A 21,429-nucleotide genomic window follows, 5' to 3' on the forward strand; every position below is an offset into this window, starting at 1 on the left:
CACTATGCTGCGGTACTGATGTATTGATTTTGCAGTACTGCAGGTAACCAACAAAACCCTTTCTGTTTCTATAGAGCTTCTTAATCTCTGGTAATGACCACTTCAAATTTCTAATTTATGTCTCCCAAACTTCATGTTAAGTGTGTGTTATGTAACAGGAATTAATTGTAGGAATAGAGTAGGTTTAAACTAGACCAATTAGTTTCTCTTCAAACATTAAGACGTGTAGTATTAGCTCTTTTTTTATGAAATAATGAATATTGTTTGCTACACTAGCCCTCATCTTAATTGCAGAATGCAGCTCCCTATATCAATCAGAAAAAGAAGAAAAAGGAACCAACAGGGCATGAAAATACATAGGGTGTGCAAATCCTGTTGTTTTCATATTAAAATCTTTTGTTGTATTGTAAATGGGGTGTTGTATAGTTTGTCCAGTCAGTGACCAAGCAAGCCTAAAAATACCAGACTAGAGAGATCTGAAATTAAAATACAATGTGTGTAGTGAGTTTACTTACATCGATTGAATTGTGAACAGAAGTTTTATGTTTGGAGGTTGTTGATTTTCTTCTTAACTTTAAATCTTTTTTGCAGCTTATTTTTGTCATATTAAAAGTTGAATTTGGTAAATCATATTTTTCTTCCAGAATTGAAATAGATGACACATTTCTAATTTTGTTTCAGGTTCCAAAGAAAGAAATCCAAGAAAATGGCTGCTTCAAAATCCTTAGATGACTTTAATAAACTGTTAGATACCTCAGATACAAAAGTAAAACTAACTGTTACAAATAACTTACTAGCCTACTTATCAAACCCAGAAAACAGTTTAGAATGTGAAGACATCGGCCTTTTCATGGATGCAATGGTACCCTGGATGCAGTCAAGCAATAGTAAGGTAAGTTAAATATTTTTACAAGAGGTAGTAATAAATATTCACTAAGCATTTATACTGTTGTTACAAAAGTGATGAGTTAGATACATAAAATTGTACATTATCTTCTCTAGATAAAACATTCAGCTAGTTAATGTTTCAACTCAGCATGGTGCCAAAAGATGGGCTAATATTGAACCAATTTGTTTTCATAGCTGTCCATAGACTGGAGTTTGTCAACAGAGACTGACAGTAGTTCTCAGACATATTTGGATACTTATTGGATGAAAATGTAGCTTGTTGTTTAAAATTCTTTAGAATATTTATCGTAGAATTGGTACATCCCTTACAATCCAAATTTGTACTTTATCCTGTTCCATTATGGTTTCAAAGTAATTTTTGGCAGCAACCATCATAAACTTCTCCCCCCCCCCCCCCCCCCCCCTCAGTGAAAATCAGTAGAAACCATTGAAGATGCAAGACAATGCCTTGCACATGTGACTGCTGCCAACCTAAAAATAGGCCAGGATCCATGTATTGTGTTGCCTCATATCTGAATCCCTCCAACATTGTTGCAAAAAAATGATACCTTAATTGCTCAACTGAACTAATGCTTGGAACCACTGTGGTTCAATGGGTGATTGCACGAGAGCAGTGAAGATGCTGCATTCTGTGCTGTAGCTGTTAAAAAAGGCATTTTGTGTGGCATTCTGCACGTGCATCCCTGGTAAACTAATGAAAGCATAGCTTTTTTTGTTAGATGGCCAATAATAGGTGATGTCGTGTTAGCCAGTATGGCGTTGTGATTGCTTTGAACAGTTATTACCAGTTGATGCTGTGCCTGATTATAGATTAGTTTTATCCAGCAATTCGACTGCTCACAATAAATAGTAATGCTTTCACTCAATCATTTTGAAATGTGAGCCATTGAGCTGACCAAGCTTGACTCCATGAGAAATAATCATTTTGTGTGTGTACTGCTCATCTAGTTGACAGTGTGGACACCATTTAACTGACTTTCCAAACAGGATAAGGCACGGAGGAAAATGTTTCTTTGTTGATAACTGTAACATTGAAGTCACTGATAAAGGCACTGGCACTTCTTGTTGTGAATGCCAGTGAAACAGCAAAGAGACATACATTTTGACAGTATTATTAAATTAACTTTGAATGTAAGGGGAAAAGGTAACACGAATTTAAGCTTGAGGAGGGAACCAACTGCCCCATTAAGTGTTAACAATAAATCTATAGCTTGTGTAGCAAACAAAGTTGTTAAGGATGAATATTGACGGTCAGTTGGTTTAGAGTTAACAAATGGAGATACTGGCACAGAGAATGCCAGTGTCATGTTATACGCTTTTGGTAACAGTCAGTACCTTTTGGCGATTTTTTATTCTTATGTACACTCAATTCAGTGTTTTCTGGGAATGAAATACACAAAAAATGGACGTAATTCTGTCAAACAATAAGAAAAGGCCCAAAAATAGTAATTAGTTACTAATAAGCTCATTCTGAGGAAATATTTTTTTTTTAAAAAAGGCATCTCCACTGTACCGAGTGATTTCATCGAACAGTCTGGAAAAACATTAGTATATCTCACCATATAGCGGAAATTCTGAGTTGTCGATAGGAACAACAAAAAGACAGTCACAAATACAGCTTTCGGCCAGTAAGGCCTTCAACAAAATTAGACGATAACCACACACACACGCCAATGTGCCCCCCTCCCCTCCACACGCGCGCACACACACACGCGCACACACACACACACACACACACACACACACACACACACACACACACACACACACACAAAACTTCAGTCTCAGGCAATTGTACATTTCATCTTGGATTTTCCATTGTTTGATTTGTTTATCAAAAAACTGAAAACAGCATTTTTTATCAGGGATTAAATTGTATAATAATTTGGCCAATGAGATGAAAGTGATAAGTACAATACATTTAGTTAAAAGGCAGCACATCCCTCCTGAACGCAGCAGACAGATGGCTTCCTGAAATATTGAGTCGTGTTGATTTTTGTATCCCAAGGAGACTACCAAGAATTATCACACTTGGCAAGCCTGCACAATCACAGTATGCACTTTAAAAGATTTTATATTGTGTGGTCAACAGCATTTTCACCCTTGTTTATGTGCCTATCAGCACTTCAGCTATGTGGTTACCTTTTGTTCCTCCCATTAATTTTCATTTTATATTTTACAGGTGTCACAGAACTCAATTGATGTTTTGACAAACTTTGCTGATCGAATGAGTACAGATTTCAAACCGTATTTGCATATGGTAATATCTCCTGTGGTTGACAGACTAGGTAAGTCATCAGATTTTAAATTTGGCCCAGTGAAAATGTTACTTAGTGTTGTAGGTGTGAAAGGGATGCTGCATTTTGAGCTCCAAAATTGGAACTATTGGATATTATTTGCAAATTGTTTGTGGTGTGGTGGTAGTTCTTTGTGTAGTTTCCAGTTCTTCAGTGTGTTATAGATATCAGTTCTCTTAAATCGAGCCTTCTGAGCTGTTTGCTGCTCAGTGGTTGTGTGTATGGGGAGAGGTGTGTGCTCAGAAATGGCATCATATGTAGTTAGGTAGTTGTACTGAAACAAAACAGTGTTGATTGTAGGTACTTCTGCTGAGACATTTATGCTGCAGTTGGTCTCTAGCAGAATGAAAAATTTAATTGATATGGTAGTGTAGAGGAAATTGATGAGTCACAATTTGGTAAGAGAAAGTTCAGCAGGAACAGCTAAAAGATGGGTGTTTAGAGGTATGAAGAGTGGGCCATTACTTTTCCATATCAATTATCCCCTATAGTAAAGGGTACACTTGTGCAGATTTCACTAATTGTATTTTATTATGTAACCTCATTGCCAGATGCACTTCCTGTCGCCCCACTTGTCAGTTTAAGCTATGACATGGAGTTCATGTGCGCCGTTTGTATTTGAATTCTCTAGACTTTGTTTTTTGTCTTATCGTATTTTAACTGTTTGTGTCTCGTGTTCACTGAGGCAGAATTTGGGAACTATGCCTGCATTTGCCTAAATAAGCATGGGAAACCACCTAAAAACGACACTCAGGCAGATATACTATACGAACAGGACAAGCGAGTGTCCTACAAATGTTTTTTCGGAGTAATACCGCATCAGACAATAGCTGTATATCTCAATATTACAAAAGAGCACATTTTTACAGGCACAGTTCTTATTTCAAACTGTGTCCAGTCATACTAGTGAGAGAGCGACAGACAAAAATTTCATTCATGTGAGAGTGAAGCATAAAATCACTTTTAAAGACAGTGCTAAAAGTGCTTGCACTAACTGCACTTGACAACAATAAGAGATCACTGCACTGCACAATACAGTGCAGCACATTGTTTGAATTATATTTGAAGCCAAAATGAGCCAGCCTTATTTACGTATTTTGTGAGAGCTACTGTCTTCATGTACACATTATTTATTTTCCTGTACCTTCCACACTGTTGCTAGTACAGTTGATTACTCACTGTCATTTCTTTGAATACATTACATAGGCCACAGTTTCTGTTACCACAGTTTCTGTTACATTTGGAGGTGAAATGTTCTTAATTCCCTCCTTCACAGATTCTGTATTTTTAATTACAACTATGGAATGAAGATTGTGATGACAGACTGATCTGTAGTATCACCCGAGATCTAGGTTAGGTTGGAAGATGATAGTTCAGTTGTGATTCAGTGAACCCAACACATGCAATGTTACGAGAAGCACATTGGTTACAATTACTGAACAGTGAAAGTAGTAATAAACAAAGGCAGCTCATGCTCAGAGGTTACATACATACAACTCTCATTACTTTTTATTGCAATTTTTTCCACGTTTGTGTCTATTAGTTTTTGCAATGACAGATTGATCTGTAGAGTAGCCCAAAGTCTAGATTAGATTATAAGATGATAGTTTGGTTGTGTGTTGGTGAAACCAACAAATGCGAATACAAAATCTTAGATGTGGTAAAAAAATTATGTATTGTAACCTGAGGTCTGGGCTAGGTTTAAAAGTGACAGTTTGGTTGTGCATTGGCAAAGCTGTATTGAATGTTTTAGTAAACCCTAGATTAACCATGTGGGTAAGAGGTCCCCCCCCCCCCTTTGCGATATTCTTTGTGAGTTTGTGACACTGCGTGTTGATTTTTGGACTCGCACCAGCACCATTTAGAAGCTGAATATTTATTGTTGATGCCTGTTGTGGCAGCACTAGCACACTGCTGTTCCTGTCTACAGTTATAAGAAATAAATTCTCTTTGGAGTAGTGTGCTTGGGTGGCATTTGTTATCTACATTCCTGTACACTGATCAGCCAGAACATTATGACTACATACCTAACATCCAGTTTGTCCACCCTAAACATGGATAACAGCGGCGACACATCATGACACAGAAGCAGCGAGGTGTTGGTAGGTTGCTGGAGGGATTTGGTACCACATCTGCACACAAAAATCAGCTAATTCTCGTAAATTTGGGGGAGGGGGGGCAGCAGATGAGTGCTGCCGCCACATTCAATCACATCCTAGATGTGTTCAATCAGTTTCAGGTCTGGCAAGTTGGAGGAGGAGGGGGGGGGGGGGCAGCACATTGATTGGAACTTGCAACTATGTTCCTTAAACCCCTCCAGCACACTCCTGAACTTGTCATTTTGCACATTATTTTGTTGAAAAATGCCAGTGCCACCTGGAAACATGATCGTCATGAAGGGATGTACGTGGACTACAACCATTGTACGATTCTCCTTGGCCATTATGATTCCGTGCATGAGCTCCATTGGACCCATGGATGCCCACTTGAATGTTCCCCAGAGTGTAATGGAGCTGCCGCCAGCTTGTCTCAGTCTGGCAGTACAGGTGTCAAGGAGTTGTTTCTGTGGATGATGATGGATTCATGCCCTCTCAACAGCATGAAGGACAAGGTATCAGGATTCATCAGAAAATGCAACGCTCTGCCTCTGTCAATGGTCATGTGTCCATTTCAGTAGCGCTTGCCTATGTTGTGGGGTGAACGTTTGCACATGCATGGGTCATTGGCTGCAGATGCCAATCATTGATAGTGTTTGGTGCACTGTGTGTTCACACACACTTGTAATCTGCCCAACATTAAATTCTGGTGGTAATTCCACCACAGTTTGTCGTTTGTCCTGGTTTACCAGTTGCCCAGCCAAGGTTCAACATCTGTAATGAGGGGTGGCCACCTAACCCCACAATGTCTGGACATGGTTTCACCTTTATTTCACCACATGTTGGAGACACTCACCAAAGCATTCGTTGAACACCTGACAAGTTATGCAGTTTCCAAAATGCTCATGCCAAGCTTCCAGGCCATCTCAGTCTGCTCTTCAGCAAACTCGAATAGATCACGCGTCTTCCCCATTCTGCATATGGACAGCACGCTCACAGATACTACATGCGCCGTGCGTGTGTCTGACTAGCAGTCATTCCTCACCAGGTGATGCTGCTGTCACCTTGACCGGTTTACACTCCTGGAAATTGAAATAAGAACACCGTGAATTCATTGTCCCAGGAAGGGGAAACTTTATTGACACATTCCTGGGGTCAGATACATCACATGATCACACTGACAGAACCACAGGCACATAGACACAGGCAACAGAGCATGCACAATGTCGGCACTAGTACAGTGTATATCCACCTTTCGCAGCAATGCAGGCTGCTATTCTCCCATGGAGACGATCGTAGAGATGCTGGATGTAGTCCTGTGGAACGGCTTGCCATGCCATTTCCACCTGGCACCTCAGTTGGACCAGCGTTCGTGCTGGACGTGCAGACCGCGTGAGACGACGCTTCATCCAGTCCCAAACATGCTCAATGGGGGACAGATCCGGAGATCTTGCTGGCCAGGGTAGTTGACTTACACCTTCTAGAGCACGTTGGGTGGCACGGGATACATGCGGACGTGCATTGTCCTGTTGGAACAGCAAGTTCCCTTGCCGGTCTAGGAATGGTAGAACGATGGGTTCGATGACGGTTTGGATGTACCGTGCACTATTCAGTGTCCCCTGGACGATCATCAGTGGTGTACGGCCAGTGTAGGAGATCGCTCCCCACACCATGATGCCGGGTGTTGGCCCTGTGTGCCCCGATCGTATGCAGTCCTGATTGTGGCGCTCACCTGCACGGCGCCAAACACGCATACGACCATCATTGGCACCAAGGCAGAAGCGACTCTCATCGCTGAAGACGACAAGTCTCAATTCGTCCCTCCATTCACGCCTGTCGCGACACCACTGGAGGCGGGCTGCAAGATGTTGGGGCGAGAGCGGAAGACGGCCTAACGGTGTGTGGGACCGTAGCCCAGCTTCATGGAGACGGTTGCGAATGGTCGTCGCCGATACCCCAGGAGCAACAGTGTCCCTAATTTGCTGGGAAGTGGCGGTGCGGTCCCCTACGGCACTGCGTAGGATCCTACGGTCTTGGCGTGCATCCGTGCGTCGCTGCGGTCCGGTCCCAGGTCGATGGGCACGTGCACCTTCCGCCGACCACTGGCGACAACATCGATGTACTGTGGAGACCTCACGCCCCACGTGTTGAGCAATTCGGCGGTACATCCACCCGGCCTCCCTCATGCCCACTATACGCCCTCGCTCAAAGTCCGTCAACTGCACATACGTTTCACGTCCACGCTGTCGCGGCATGCTACCAGTGTTAAAGACTGCGATGGAGCTCCGTATGCCACGGCAAACTGGCTGACACTGACGGCGGCGGTGCACAAATGCTGCGCAGCTAGCGCCATTCGACGGCCAACACCGCGGTTCCTGGTGTGTCCGCTGTGCCGTGCGTGTGATCATTGCTTGTACAGCCCTCTCGCAGTGTCCGGAGCAAGTATGGTGGGTCTGACACACCGGTGTCAATGTGTTCTTTTTTCCATTTCCAGGAGTGTATATCGATAGTAGGTTGGTAGTCGTAATGTTCTGGCTGATCAGTGTGTGTATAACGAGTAAAATGTCAAAACGCAAGAAGACAGAGATGACAAAATATAAGAATTGTATTATGTAGTGACTTGAGGAGGAGGACGAGGTGAAATTGATCACATATGACTACTAGTGACCACAACACTGAATCAGTACAAGAAGTGAGTGGTGGAGAAAGTAGATCCAATTTGTCTGAACAGAGTGATAAGGCTGCATCCATTTCATCTTAATTTTATTTTGGATAGGACCATGATACAAGATGTGACATTCAAGTTCCTTGACAAAATTTGTGTACGCTAGCAAATAACATGTTACTTGGTGTTGAGGAGGAGGGGACAGTTGATCTTGAGAAGCCATTAGGCTCCAGAGGTGTGCCTCAGGAAGAGACAAAACTACAAGGAAGTGATGCTTGTAATTTAATAGATGGGTGTCTGAAAAGCATGTCAAAGATATTTGTGTAACATTCTTCAAATCAATTCAGTAGAATGCTGTGTAGAATCAAAAGGAAGAGTACAGGAAAAGAACATGTTTTGTCCACTTTTTCCAGAAATGAACTATGTATGCCATGACATGTAGGATTCTGTGTTATTTCATACTGTTGATCGACCAGTGTGATGATATGAATAGTCCATATTATATAACCTGTTTTAGATTATGCGTGCAGGGAAAGAACATGCTAATGTCTCTTACTACAGGGAATATAAGTGCTTTGTCCAGTGTTGTGCATTAAGCTTTAGATTCCTTGTTGGTAGGCAAACAATGTTGAAGCAAGAAATAGAGAGCTTTATCCCGTAAATGCTGTAAGCAAGAAAATTCTTTGCAACATGTTTTGTATGCTTATTACTTTTAATCACTCATGAAACTTGCTCTAGTGGTGCCACTTAGGTTACTGTAGTCTTATGCACTCTAGTGAGGTATTTACAAACTTAGCATGCCTTTCCTATGGCAGTTAGAATTTCCAATGCCAATGCCAGAAACAAAAAATTGTGATCACCACCACCAAAACATTAATATTAAATATTCGTAGACATGGTAAAGTGTAATAGAGATATACAGAGACAGAAATTTGATAGAAAAAGTTCAACCACTTTGTTGATTCACTTGTAAGTAGCAGGATGTGAAAATCGTGTCCACGTTGGTAGGTCACCTGTAGGCTGACTGGACAGAACATTCAGTACCTCTGTAAGAACTGTAATCCACAGAAGCAAATACCCTAAACCTCTAATACATGGGGCTAACAGGCATTTGAAGGGACAGTCTTAAGATTAGCTATTACCAGTTTGAAAAACATCACTCTATATCCAACAGTTCCAAAAGTGTTGTCTGTCATTAAGTAAATTTGTGTGGAAAATATTTGAAATGTGTCCTGAGAATTTAAATTCTGTAATCTATTATTGAGACACATATTTTATATATTTTGGCCGGCTCTGCAAAAAGACTACAAGCTGCAGCTAACATTAAGTGTTATGCAGCTATAGTAGGTAGAGTTTACCAAAAAATGTAGTATGCTGTGAAATAATGACCTATCTAGCGTTTGAGATGTCAATGCTTTAATACAAGTTTGTAATTGTGTATGGTTGGGAATGACTTTTGAGCTTATGATATGTATAGAAAAGTGTATGTGGTGTGGACGTTGCAAGTCTAAGTGACTTCACGATAATTATTCCAATATAATTTTAACAGTTATCATAATTAATTTTTGGTAAGAATATGTATATTGAAAAAGTATCAGAGCTAGAAAAAATGGTCATGGCATTAGTTTCAGATTAGTAGATATGTAAGGAATTAATAATAATATCTAGTATGTTTGTATTTCAGGCGACAATAAAGAAGTCGTGAGGGAGAAAGCTCAGCTTTTCCTTCTGAAACTTTTGGAGAGAGAAATTGCATCACCATATTACTTGTTTGAGAAGTTGACATTAGCATTTACTCACAAAAATGCTAAAATCCGAGAAGAAGTGTTAATCTGTTATCAGTCCGCACTGAGGGAGTAAGTGGAATTTTTTTAAAAAGTTTCATACTTTGGATATAGTAAGTGCCCTTAGTTTCTTTACACGTACACATGTAATTATGAGAAGTAACAATACTTGTAATAAAACCCTAAAAGAGTACAAATCCATACTTTTTTGAAAGAAAATGTATGACGGGCATTCAGTAAGTAATGCTCCCCCCCCCCCCCCCCCCCCCCCTTTTAATCCTTTAATATACCGTATTTACTCGAATCCAAGCTGCACCTGAAAAATGAGACTGGAAATCAAGGAAAAAAAAATTCCCGTATCTAAGCCACACCCGAAATTTGAGACTCAAAATTCAAGGGGAGAGAAAAGTTTTAGACCGCACCTCCAAATCGAAACAAAGCTGGTCCATTGTAACATGAGACACAATTTAGGTCGAATGGCTGAAGACACAGCTACAGTAGTTTGATTCGAGTTGTAAGCTTTGCAGTTAAGCTTTACCAGGTAACCATTGCTATGCGTTAGGTGCTCTGTCCATATTTATACGGGTACCCTCCTCTTTCATGTGCTTCGTCTGGTTTGAATTGATTGCTTATTTTGCTTTGATCTGATAAGTGCCGTTCTCTTTTTTATAGGTGTTTATGTCACTCTAAGCTGAAAATGTGTTATTGTACTGTGTCATGCATTGTTTGTCTCATTCAGATAATGAGTGTTTACGACCTGTCGCCGCTCGCGGGATGGCTTGCTTCTGTGCGCACTACTGCCACTTACAATTTAAAAAAAGAGAGTAATTGTCTCATTAGTGAAACAATGGCAAGAGAATGTTATTTGTTACTGGTGCTTTCTTTGACAATGATCAGCAAGAACCAAATAATAGAGTGCGTATGATAGACGATGTTCTGAACGAGAGTTTAGGGAAAATTTTTCTCTGTTTGAACATCTTTGCAGGTGCCTCTTTATTACATTACATTCTGCACAGAAATTAGTCATCTTAGATTTAAAAATCTAGTAAGTTGCCATGCTTCATTTCCGACTGTATCACTATTCAGCATAAGAATAATATGAATATAAACATGACATGATATGTATATCCTTCCGCGTTTGCTGTTGTCTCACTCTAGTTTCGTAGTTTATTAGACAGACAGGATTTAAATGAGATAGCAGCAAACACGAAGGAATACAAGTCATAATGTTTACATTCATATTATTCTTATGGTGAAGAGAATACTGCATGTGATTCACGATTCATAAAAGTTCCTATTATTAACCATCTCTTGTCACAGGTAAGAAAAAATTCAGAACGTAGAGTTGACCATATTTACATACATCCCAAACAGTCTTGCCAGTCGGATTTCCATAGTACATTTTCAGTGATGACTTCAAATGCAGTGTGTGTTATTGTTGTCTTCAGTTCACAGACTGGTTTGATGCAGCTCTCCACGCTTTTCTATCCTGTGCAATGCAGAGTAGCAACACTTATAAAATAAGAATGAAAATAACTTAGAAACTAAACGCTGAAATTTAAAAGAAAATTTTATTATGTTTGTAATACATCTTATACAAAATGTTTAAAATAACAGTCATGACTCTGAAGCACTCTCTCAATACTTTGTTGCTCATTTCTTCATACAGAGCATCGTCCTCTATACCATCTAGTGCTCTATACCATCTAGTGCATTGGATATCGAACATTTTTTAAATGCTTGTTGCACAGTCTGATTTGGTACACACTTCCATGCATCATAAATCCATTGGCACACTTGCGACAAACTTGCGCGTTTTACACGTCCTGTTGGTGTCAGTTGTCTATCGCTTTTTAAAAGACAGTCTGTGTACATGCATTTAAGCTTGTCCTTAAATGGTTTATTCAGACAGGGGTCAAGTTGTTCCAGAATTGACGTCATCCTGCCTGGAATTACTGCCAAGTCCGTTTTGCTTTCCTCTAATTTTCGTTTTACTGCAGGTGTTGTATGGCCTGCGTACACATCTAATATCAACAGACTGCGTAGACCAAGCATTGCACCAGGAAGATGATTCCACACGTGCCTAATCCATTCCAGTACCATGTTCTCCGAAAACCACCCAGTTTCGTTTGCTCGTACAATTACAGTTTTTGGAAACACTTCTGATTTCGGAAAGTCTTTTGCTTGATAACTATGAATGGGGGTAATTTATGTCCATCTGCTGTGCAAGCTAGCATGACGGACGTCTGCTGTTTTTTCACCCCTTGATGTAAGAACACTTATGTCTTTCTTTCCTTTGGCATCAACCGTATAATTTGACGGCATGTCAAAATATGTGGAAGTTTGGTCAGCAGTTATTATCTGGCCAAGAAGGTATTGCTTTTCTGTGTGCCGCCTAATTACGAAGTGCTGAAATTCCAAAAGTTTTTCTTCATAATTTTTCAGCAGCTTCTGTGCGACTGAAGTTTGCCTCCGAAGTGAAAAACCCCAGCGCTTCATAAACAGATCAATCCAGCTGCGATCTGCCTTAAAATTTTCAGTTTTTTGCTCTCTGACAATTTCATGTGCCTTAATTTTTAAAATTTCGGCATTCACAGACAGGAATTTCTGACACTGTTCCTCAAATTCATTTAAAATCACTTCTAGTGCATTGTATTGGCCACACATTGGCCCACTAAATGCTTTCGTGCTGCCATCGCCTGATGTTGCTCTCATCAGTTGCAGACCTGCAGCACGATTAGAACTTTCTTCTGCAAAAGAAATATTTGAAAGGCTGCTACATTCGAAGATTTTAGACAGTTCGCCTGGTGCAAGTCTTTTGATTTGACGCCAGTTTGGTGACTTGTGCGTCGATGGGGATGAGATGATGAGGATGATGATGATTTGGACAACACAACACCCAGTCCCTGAGCGGAGCTACCGGGGGCGGACCATTCGAAGATGAACAATAAGGAATTTCTATTTACTTGATGGGATAATGTGGTCAAAACTCGGGACGGAGAAAAAAAGCTCATCTTATACCTTTTTTTAATTTATTTCCTGAGGCAGAGGCAAAGGTTTTGGCACCAGTATTTATCTTTGTGCCCACAAAGCATGCCTGTGTAGCGCTAAATATATTCGACAGCAGAAGTTTGTTGTGGTGGCACCTACCAACCTTTTTCAGAACTTTTGCTTAATTTGTACTCGATTCTAAGTTGCAGGCGGTTTTTTAAATTGGGAAAACTGGAAAAAAAGTGCAGCTTAGATTCAAGTAAATATGGTACATAGACAAATATCCTTGTTGGTGCTCCACATCTGATGTTTGTTCTATCTGCTGGTGAAGTTTCAAACCATTCCGGCAGATGGCAGAGCCATAGTACAGTGTCAAAATGCCATCTACATACAACTCACATTACAAGCTGTGTGCTGTTATTGAATTCTTGTGTGCAGAAAAAGAAACTGTGATGAACATCCATAAACGTATGTGTGCAGTGTATGGTGGTGGTGTAGTTGAAAGGAGTACAGTTAGACAATGGGTAAAGAAAGTTACAGCGTTAGGAAATGCAGAAACAGAGCTCCATGATAAGCCACGCTCTGGGCGTCCTGTAACAGCCACTGCTCCAGACATGCTGAATCATGCAGATGATTTAGCATGTCTGTATGTCATCATTCGTGCTGACAGGTACATCACAACTCGACAGTTGGCTCTACATTTGTCGGTCAAGATTGGAAGTGCGTCTGCAATGATTGAGACTTGGATATTCAAAGAGGTGCTCACAATGGGTTCCATGAATGCTAACAGTGGGCCACAAAATTCAAAGAACGGTCATTTCATTTGAATTGTTGGAGCGTTTTGAGACCAATGGAGAAGCCTTTCTGCCACAGATCATTACAGGGGACGAAAGCTGGATGCACCACTTTGTGTCAGAAGCAGAAAGACAGCCCATGGAGTGGCATCATCCTCATTCACCACAAAAGAAGAAATTCAAGACAACAGCCTCTACCAGAAAAGTCATGGCGACAGTCTTCTGGGATTGTGATGGCGTCATTCTTGTGGATGTGATGCCAAGAGGGTCAACCATGAATTCAGAGGCATATGTGAAGACTCTGAATAAAGTCAAGAACAGTTTCTGACATGTTCGATTCGACAAGAATCCAGCCGAAATCTTGGTCCAACACAATAATGCACGGCCACACACAAGTCTGAGAACCTGGGAACACATCGCCAAATTGGGTTGGACCTCATTGCCTCATCCACACTACAGTCCGGACATGGCATCCTCGGACTACCATCTCTTTGGGCTGCTTAAATATTCTTTACAGGGATCGTACTTTGAAGAAGTCGTGCAGTGAAAACATGGCTATGCTTATAGGACAAGAGCTTTTACCATCAGGGGATACATGCTCTTCCCCAAAGTTGGCGTACGGCCATAGAACGTGATGGAGACAACGTAGAGAAATAGGACATGGACAAGGCATGTTGATGTATATTGTCACCAAATTCTGACTCTTAACAATTAATATGTTCTGAGAAAAGAAAGAAAATGTGGGGCATTACTTATTGAACAACCCTTGTACATTTGGCAGATGAGGTTAAAATATGACAACATAGTTCAGTTACCCAAGGTTATCTCATTGAGATCCAAATAATGAAAATAATTCTAGCCAGGGAGCTTTTCCCAACAGAGCAGGAAAATTCTGCCTTGGCAGAAAATTATGCTCCAAAGATCTAGGTTATATCATAAACTATTTTATGAGACAACGAGAAGAAGCAAGGAATAGTACTGGATGATTGATGCATTAGATTTTGACCCTGCTGCTACAGTAATTACATTTCTTTCACTGATATTTTGCCTTTAAATCTTCTGGCCAACTTCTGAGTGAGCTGACTTGTTGGCTTATGCTGAAGATGGCTGAAAGGCATTCGGAAGTATTATTGTAAGAAATGAGTTCCTATGGCTGCTTACCAAAAATCTTGCGTGTCAGTAAATGTGCAAGGAAAACATGAAGATGCATGCTGGACTGTTGAGTTGTAAGCAGCTGTACACGACTTGCTTCATAAGAATCAGAGTTAGTGATTAATAAATGTGAACGCCACAAAGGGATTAGTCCTAGAGTCTGTTCTGACTGCTGCTCCATGTTAGGAGGAGGAACAATATATAATTGCTGGACATGTGACCACACTGTTGCCAATTCTTCCAGCTGTTATTGCCAGTAGCTGAATCCTGATGATGCTGATACTTTATCCAAGCAGCTCCTCATTTGTCTTTATGCTGCTGAGTGGACCCACTGAGTAGGGTAGCGCAGTGGTTAGCACACTGAACACTGGATTTGAATTCGTGAGGATGACAGTACAAATCTGTGACCGGGCAGTGTGATTTTCCTAAATTGGTTGAGGAAAATGCTGGGATGATTCCTTGAAAATGGCACAGCCGCTCTCCTTCCCCATCCTTCCCTAATCCGAGCTTGTGCTCCATGTCTAATGACCTCATTGTTGACGGGACGTTAAACACTCATCTTCTCCTCCTCCTCCTCCTCCTCCTCCTCATCCTCATCCTCATCCTCATCCTCATGAGTGGACCCCATTCCAGATGTCTCTGCCCCTGGAGGGGAAAGAGAGAGAGAGAGAGAGAGAGAGAGAGAGAGAGAGAGAGAGAGAGAGAGAGAGAGAATTGAAATCTCAGGTGGTGCCGGGAATTGAACACAGGCCCTTAAGCACTGAAGGCGGCAGCCTTAATCATTCGGCTGCGGAGGCAATGTAGAAATTAATGTAATCATTTTTATTATTTGTGGAACATGCATGCCTTTTGAGATAGCATGCATTGAAATCAGTGCAAATGTGCCAGTTTTTTTTTTCGTTGTGTTGGTTGTCCGCATGATGTGGGAAAAGGAAGCTTCAGGCATTCCATAATCTCATATGTACTAGCTCTTACACATCATCATCAAATGTGTGACACCTATATCTTCCTTTGAGGTATCACACCTACACTTGCTACTTGAAGCTTGATCAGGTTAATGTACAGAATGTAGTAGATATTTGAAACGAGACCACTAGTTACTTGCATTGTTCATTAGAATGTGAATGTCCCTGTGTTGCTGTAACAACAGTACACAAATACGCTACAAACTGTGACATTTCGATCTGATTGCAGGCTTCAAATGGTTTTCAAGTATATTACAGTTTGACTCTTTAAGTTATCTATACATACATGAGGCATTAGATGTTCCGTAATTACCGCATTCCCTTAATGGGAAGAGTTCTGTACCTATATCATCTACACCTACATATATACTCTGCAAACCACCATAAGGTGCATCACAGAGGGTACCCTGTACCACTTCTAGTTATTTTCTTTTTCTGCTTCATTCGCAAATAGAGCGAGAGCAAAATGACTGTTTGTATGCCTTCATATGAGCCCCAATCATTCTAATCTTATCTTCATGGTCTTTAGGTGAAATATACATTTGTGGCAATAGAATTGCTCTCCTGTCAGCTTCAAATGCCAGTTTTCTAAATTTTTTCTATAGCGTTACTTGAAAAGAATGTCTACTTCCTCCAAGGATTTCTGTTTCAGTTCCTGAAGGATCTCTGTTAACACATGCTTGTTGTTCTAACATCCTGGTAACAAATCTATCAACCCACCTCTGAGTTGCTTTGATGACTTCCTTTAATCTGACCTGCCCTGGACCCCAAACACTCAAAATAGTACTAAAGAATGGGTCACACTAGTGCCGTGTATGCTGTCTTCTTTACAGGTGAACCACACTATCGTAAAATTCTCCCGACAAACCGAAGTCGACCATTTGCCTTCCCTAATGCAGTCCTTACATGTTCACTCCATTTCATACTGCTTTGCAACGTTACACATAGATATTTAATGTACATGACTGTGTCGAGCAGCACGCTACTAATACTGTATTTGAACATTATGGGTTTGTTTTTCATACTTTTTCTACATTTAGAGCTACCTACCATTCATCACACCAGCTACAAATTTTGTGTAAGTCATCTTGTATCCTGCTATTGTCTCTCAATGACACCACCTTCCCATACACCACAGCATTGTCAGCAAACAGCCACAAACTGCTGCTTACCCTGTCCATATGATCATTTATGTATATAGAAAATAACACTTTCCGGGGCACTTCTGACAATACCCATCTCTGACGAACACTCACCAAATGAGGATAACATACTGGGTTCTGTTACTCAAGAAGTCGTTGATCCACTCACATACCTGGGAACGTATTCCATATGCTTGTACTGTTGGTAACTGTCGGCATTGTGGCACCGTGTCAAATGCTTTCCAGAAATCTAGGAATATGAGGTCTGCCTGTTGCCCTTCATCCATGGTTCACTGGATCTCATGTGAGAAAAGGGCAAGCTGAATTTCGTATGAGCGATGCTTTTTAAAACCGTGCTGATGTGTGGACAGAAACTTTTCCCTATATTCAAACTGAGAATATGTTCAGGGAGTCTGCAGCAAACCAAAGTTGGGGATAATGATCCATAATTTTGCAGGTCTGTTCTTTTACCCTTCTTGTACACAGAAGTCACTTGCACTTCTTATCAGTCGCTTGGGACTTAGCGCTGGGTGAGAGATTCACGAGAAATGGAAGCTAGGTAAGGGGCCATTGCTTTAGGGTACTCTTTGTAACACCAAAATTGGGATCCCAAGCCCTAGCGACTTATTTGCTTTCAATTCTCATGTGTTTCTATACACGAGTGATGCTGGTTTCTTTGTCCTCCATATGGGACTCTGTATGTTCGTCAAACAATGGTATGTTTGTACGATTCTCCTATGTGAACAAATTCTTAAATGAGAAATTCAAAATTTGGCTTTACTTTTACTATCATCTACCATCACACCAAACTGGCCAACGAGTGACTCGATAGAAGCCTTAGACCCACTTAGCAATTTTACATTGGGCCAGAATTTTCTTGAGTTCTCGCAGGATCTATTGCTAAGGTGTGATGGTGTAGTTGCTGTAAGCTTCACGCATAAATCTTTTTATAGGCGCATGAATTTCTTTCAACTTTTGCCTCTTGTCATTTGTGCATTTTATTGTGAACCGAGAGTGCAACAGCATTTGCTTCCTCAGCATTTTTTGAATTTCATTGTTAAACTGTGGTCAGTCTTTTTCGTCCACTTACTCAGCACATACTTCTTCAGAGTATGCTTTTCGATCCGTTTAAACTTCGCCCATAATTTCTCTACGTCCATCGTACTGGAACAAAATTATGTCAATTCATTGTCTAAGTAGGATGCTAACAACTGTCTATCTGCTCTTTCTAGCAAAGATACTGTTGTAGTCTTCTTTATGGAGCTATTAACTTTAGTAACCCAAGTCTCCATAATGATGTTTTCACTATTCCCTGCTTCTGTACTGTCAATTAGGATAGGCCTGTTTGTAGCTACAAGATCCAAAAATATTTCCATTGCATGTGGGCTCTTGAAAAAGCTGCTCAAGATATGTTTTCAGAAAACATGTTCAAAAGAACTTCACAGGCCTGTCTGTCTGTACCCCCTGTAATCAATCCATAGACATCCTACTCTATACTTGGTAGGTTAAAGTCGCCTCCAGCTAGTATTACTTGTATGTATTTCCTCACTACTGGTCATAGACTTTCTGCCATTGACTCTAAAACCATCACAGTGGAATTGGATGGCCTGCAAAATCATCCAAAAATTAACTTGATTTCACCTAGCCTTGTTATATACGACCACAGAACTTCAATGCCACGCTGAAACAATGTTTTAGTCAATTGCAATGAACACACCCCCTCCTGTAGCATCTAATCTATCTTTTTGATATACGTTCCATGAATCACTAACTATCTCAGAGATTCATACTTGGGGTTTCAGTCATCTCTCAGTGCCGAGAATAATTTGAGGGTGAGTAGTTTCCTGGAGGGTAGTAAATTTGGAAGCTTTGTTACAAATGCTTTGAGAATTCACTAATAAAATTTTGATAGTGGAACTGTCTTCACTCTGAACACAGTCTGATTTAGCTATCCGAGTCGTCTCGTGAGTGTTAATCAGAGAACCTCGACCTTCTGCCTAGCCTAAAAAACCTCCATGTGCACCTGAGTAGCTACTTCCTTTGTGAAGACTAAACTATTTGTCTAGGGAAAATTTCAGCTATTAAGCAGCTGTCAGAAAAAAAATTGAAGCAGTTTCTTTAGTCTAATGCGCAGATTTTTTTTGGAAAAATTGCATCAGTGCAAAGTTTCTTTCCATTAAGTTACAGTTATTTGAAACTTTACTACCAAATATGAGTTTCACATCAATCAGTCCATTGCAGTGATTCATTTATAACTTGTAGCAGAATCTTATTGCAATAATTTGATTTATTGGGACCAAAAATGTATTATTATGCCAATACAAGACTGAAATAATCACTTTGCGTAATAGCTGTATCATGTGAAGGAATTCATCTGTCTGGTGTATAAAATCGTAATCAGCAATTTCCCTATGAAGTGAATGTTTGATTTAATGACCATTTGTCATGGTTGTGGGCTGTAGTGTCAACTGGATTAATTGACACTGACATTTCTAATGTGTAGGATATAATATGGAAGGAAAGAAGACACCACATTTGGTGTAACAGGTTAGACTTGCTGTTGGAACTAAAACTAGAGCAAAACTTATCAGATGAATTCGCAGTTGTGAATATTGACCACAATCGTATGTAGAATGGAATGATAACAATGATAATTTGTGCAGGACCAGGACTCGAACCCAGATTACCCACTTATTGCGAGCAGTCGCCTTACCATTTGGCTATCCATACACGACTCACAACCAGACTCAACCTGGATGTGCCAGTGCAGATCGTAGGCGCATGGTTGATAACATGTGGAAGTTTGAGTCTGGCTGTGAGTAATGTATGGATAGCCAAATTGTAAGATGACCACTCATGATAAGCGGGAAATCCGGGTTCGAGTCCCAGTCCTGCACAAATTTTCATTGTCATAATTCCATTCTACAGCTGATGGTGGTCATTATTCACAATTATGAATTCATCTGATGTGTTTAGTAACGGCTGTCGTCGTTGCAGTGCATCATCATCGAAATAACACTGGCACTGCAAAATCGTAGAGGCAAAACTGTTCACTATCCATGCCAATGGATACTAAAAACTTGATATCTATGGTCGATTGGGACTTGCTTCATTTGTGGTGACTGCAATTGTTATTTTCTTCAGAATAGAAATTATGTAGATTAAGAAGATCAAAATGTTGATGCAATTTGCAATCTAGCAAGTGATTTCTCAAAATTTAAACTTGTTCATAAACTGGACAGAAATGTGTGAAACCTACAGGTAGATGAAATCAGTTAACAAATTTCACGGATGATACCAAGCTGTGAGTGAAGCAACTAATTATAGGTGCTGGCAACAACTGATGTAAACTGAATTTGATTGTTTTCAGATGCTGAATGTTAATAGAAAATCACATCCATGTATGTAATTTTTTAATTTCCAATATCCAAATTACAGTTAGCCATCTTAACTGCAAAGTGTAACTAATTTCCATTTTTGAAGAATTTATGTTGAAGTAGAGGTTATTTACAGTTGTGTGAAATAAATATGTTGTACAATATATGATTCTTCTGGGTGATTGTTGCTTCTTGTTTCCAAGGCATGGACCTTCAAACCTTGGCTTGTCAAAACATGTTCCAAGCATTTTGAAACTTCTGCATGATCCACTTCCATCTGTGAGAGATGCAGCTTTTAATGCATTGACTGAAATATATCGACATGTAGGGGAAAAATTTCGACAAGATATCCAACGTCGCTGCAGTGCCAAAGATACTAAGTAAGTTTTTATTCTGTTGACTATGTGTACATTGTTTTCAATTCCTAAATACAGCTGATTAGACATTGAATATTCTGTACGTGTGAAGTCCAGGATAATAAATTATATTTCGGAAAAGGTTCAAATTGTGTTGTAGTCAATGAATGTATTATTATTGTGAATCACATCAATTTGAGTTTTTTTGATGTAGTTAAAAAATACCTGCAGAATTGTTGTTTATCTATTAACACTACTATGTGTATGTTTTTTTAGGATTGCAGTCCTTTTTTCGAAGTTTGACGAAATAAAAAATGAAGGTGGATTGCTTGCCTCAGCGTGTGGAGCAGAAGGTAAGATTATAATACTTAATTTTAAGTATGTCTCACACTTACTTTTTCCAGAATTTAAACTCTTCCGGGGTTGGTGGTGGAGGGGGAGAGAATAGTCTGTTGTTTTTGGTGCAGTGAATTGGTCTTGTTTTAAGTAGATGTATTAACTCCTAACGCCGGCCGCTGTGGCCGAGCAGTTCTAGGCGCTTCAGTGTGGAACCGCGCTGCTGCAACGGTCGCAGGTTCAAATCCTGCTTCAGGCATGGATGTGTGTGATGTCCTTTGGTTCGTTAGGTTTAAGTAGTTCCAAGTCTGGGGGACTGATGACCTCAGATGTTAAGTCCCATAGTGCTCAGAGCCATTTGAACCATTTTATTAACTCCTACTTTGCAAATAGCTTGTTGGGTCTCAAGGCATACTGTGTTAATCTATCATGAATTGTTTGAATAGTCTTACATATTTCCAAGATATCAAATGATTTGCCCATACCCCTAATACTCTTATGGGGAAAGATAACTGGTGCTGCAAGGCATAGAGCGGTAATTAAAGTTCTTGGACAGTCTCTTGAT

The 21,429-nt window shown here is 40.2% G+C and overlaps 1 protein-coding gene across 1 annotated transcript in view; it reads left to right on the plus strand.

Moving 5' to 3' along the window:
• Nucleotides 1-678: 678 nt before the first annotated feature.
• LOC126449172 (CLIP-associating protein 1-like) overlaps nucleotides 679-21,429 on the plus strand; it is a 246,609-nt gene continuing 225,858 nt past the window's right edge. Inside the window, 5 exon segments of the mRNA XM_050091014.1 lie at nucleotides 679-892; nucleotides 3,092-3,197; nucleotides 9,652-9,823; nucleotides 20,376-20,552; nucleotides 20,805-20,881. Of these exon segments, the coding sequence (XP_049946971.1) occupies nucleotides 707-892; nucleotides 3,092-3,197; nucleotides 9,652-9,823; nucleotides 20,376-20,552; nucleotides 20,805-20,881 (718 nt within the window). The 5' untranslated portion in view covers nucleotides 679-706.

Source organism: Schistocerca serialis, unplaced genomic scaffold (assembly GCF_023864345.2).
Source record: "Schistocerca serialis cubense isolate TAMUIC-IGC-003099 unplaced genomic scaffold, iqSchSeri2.2 HiC_scaffold_711, whole genome shotgun sequence".
Classification (NCBI taxonomy): Eukaryota; Metazoa; Arthropoda; class Insecta; order Orthoptera; family Acrididae; genus Schistocerca; species Schistocerca serialis.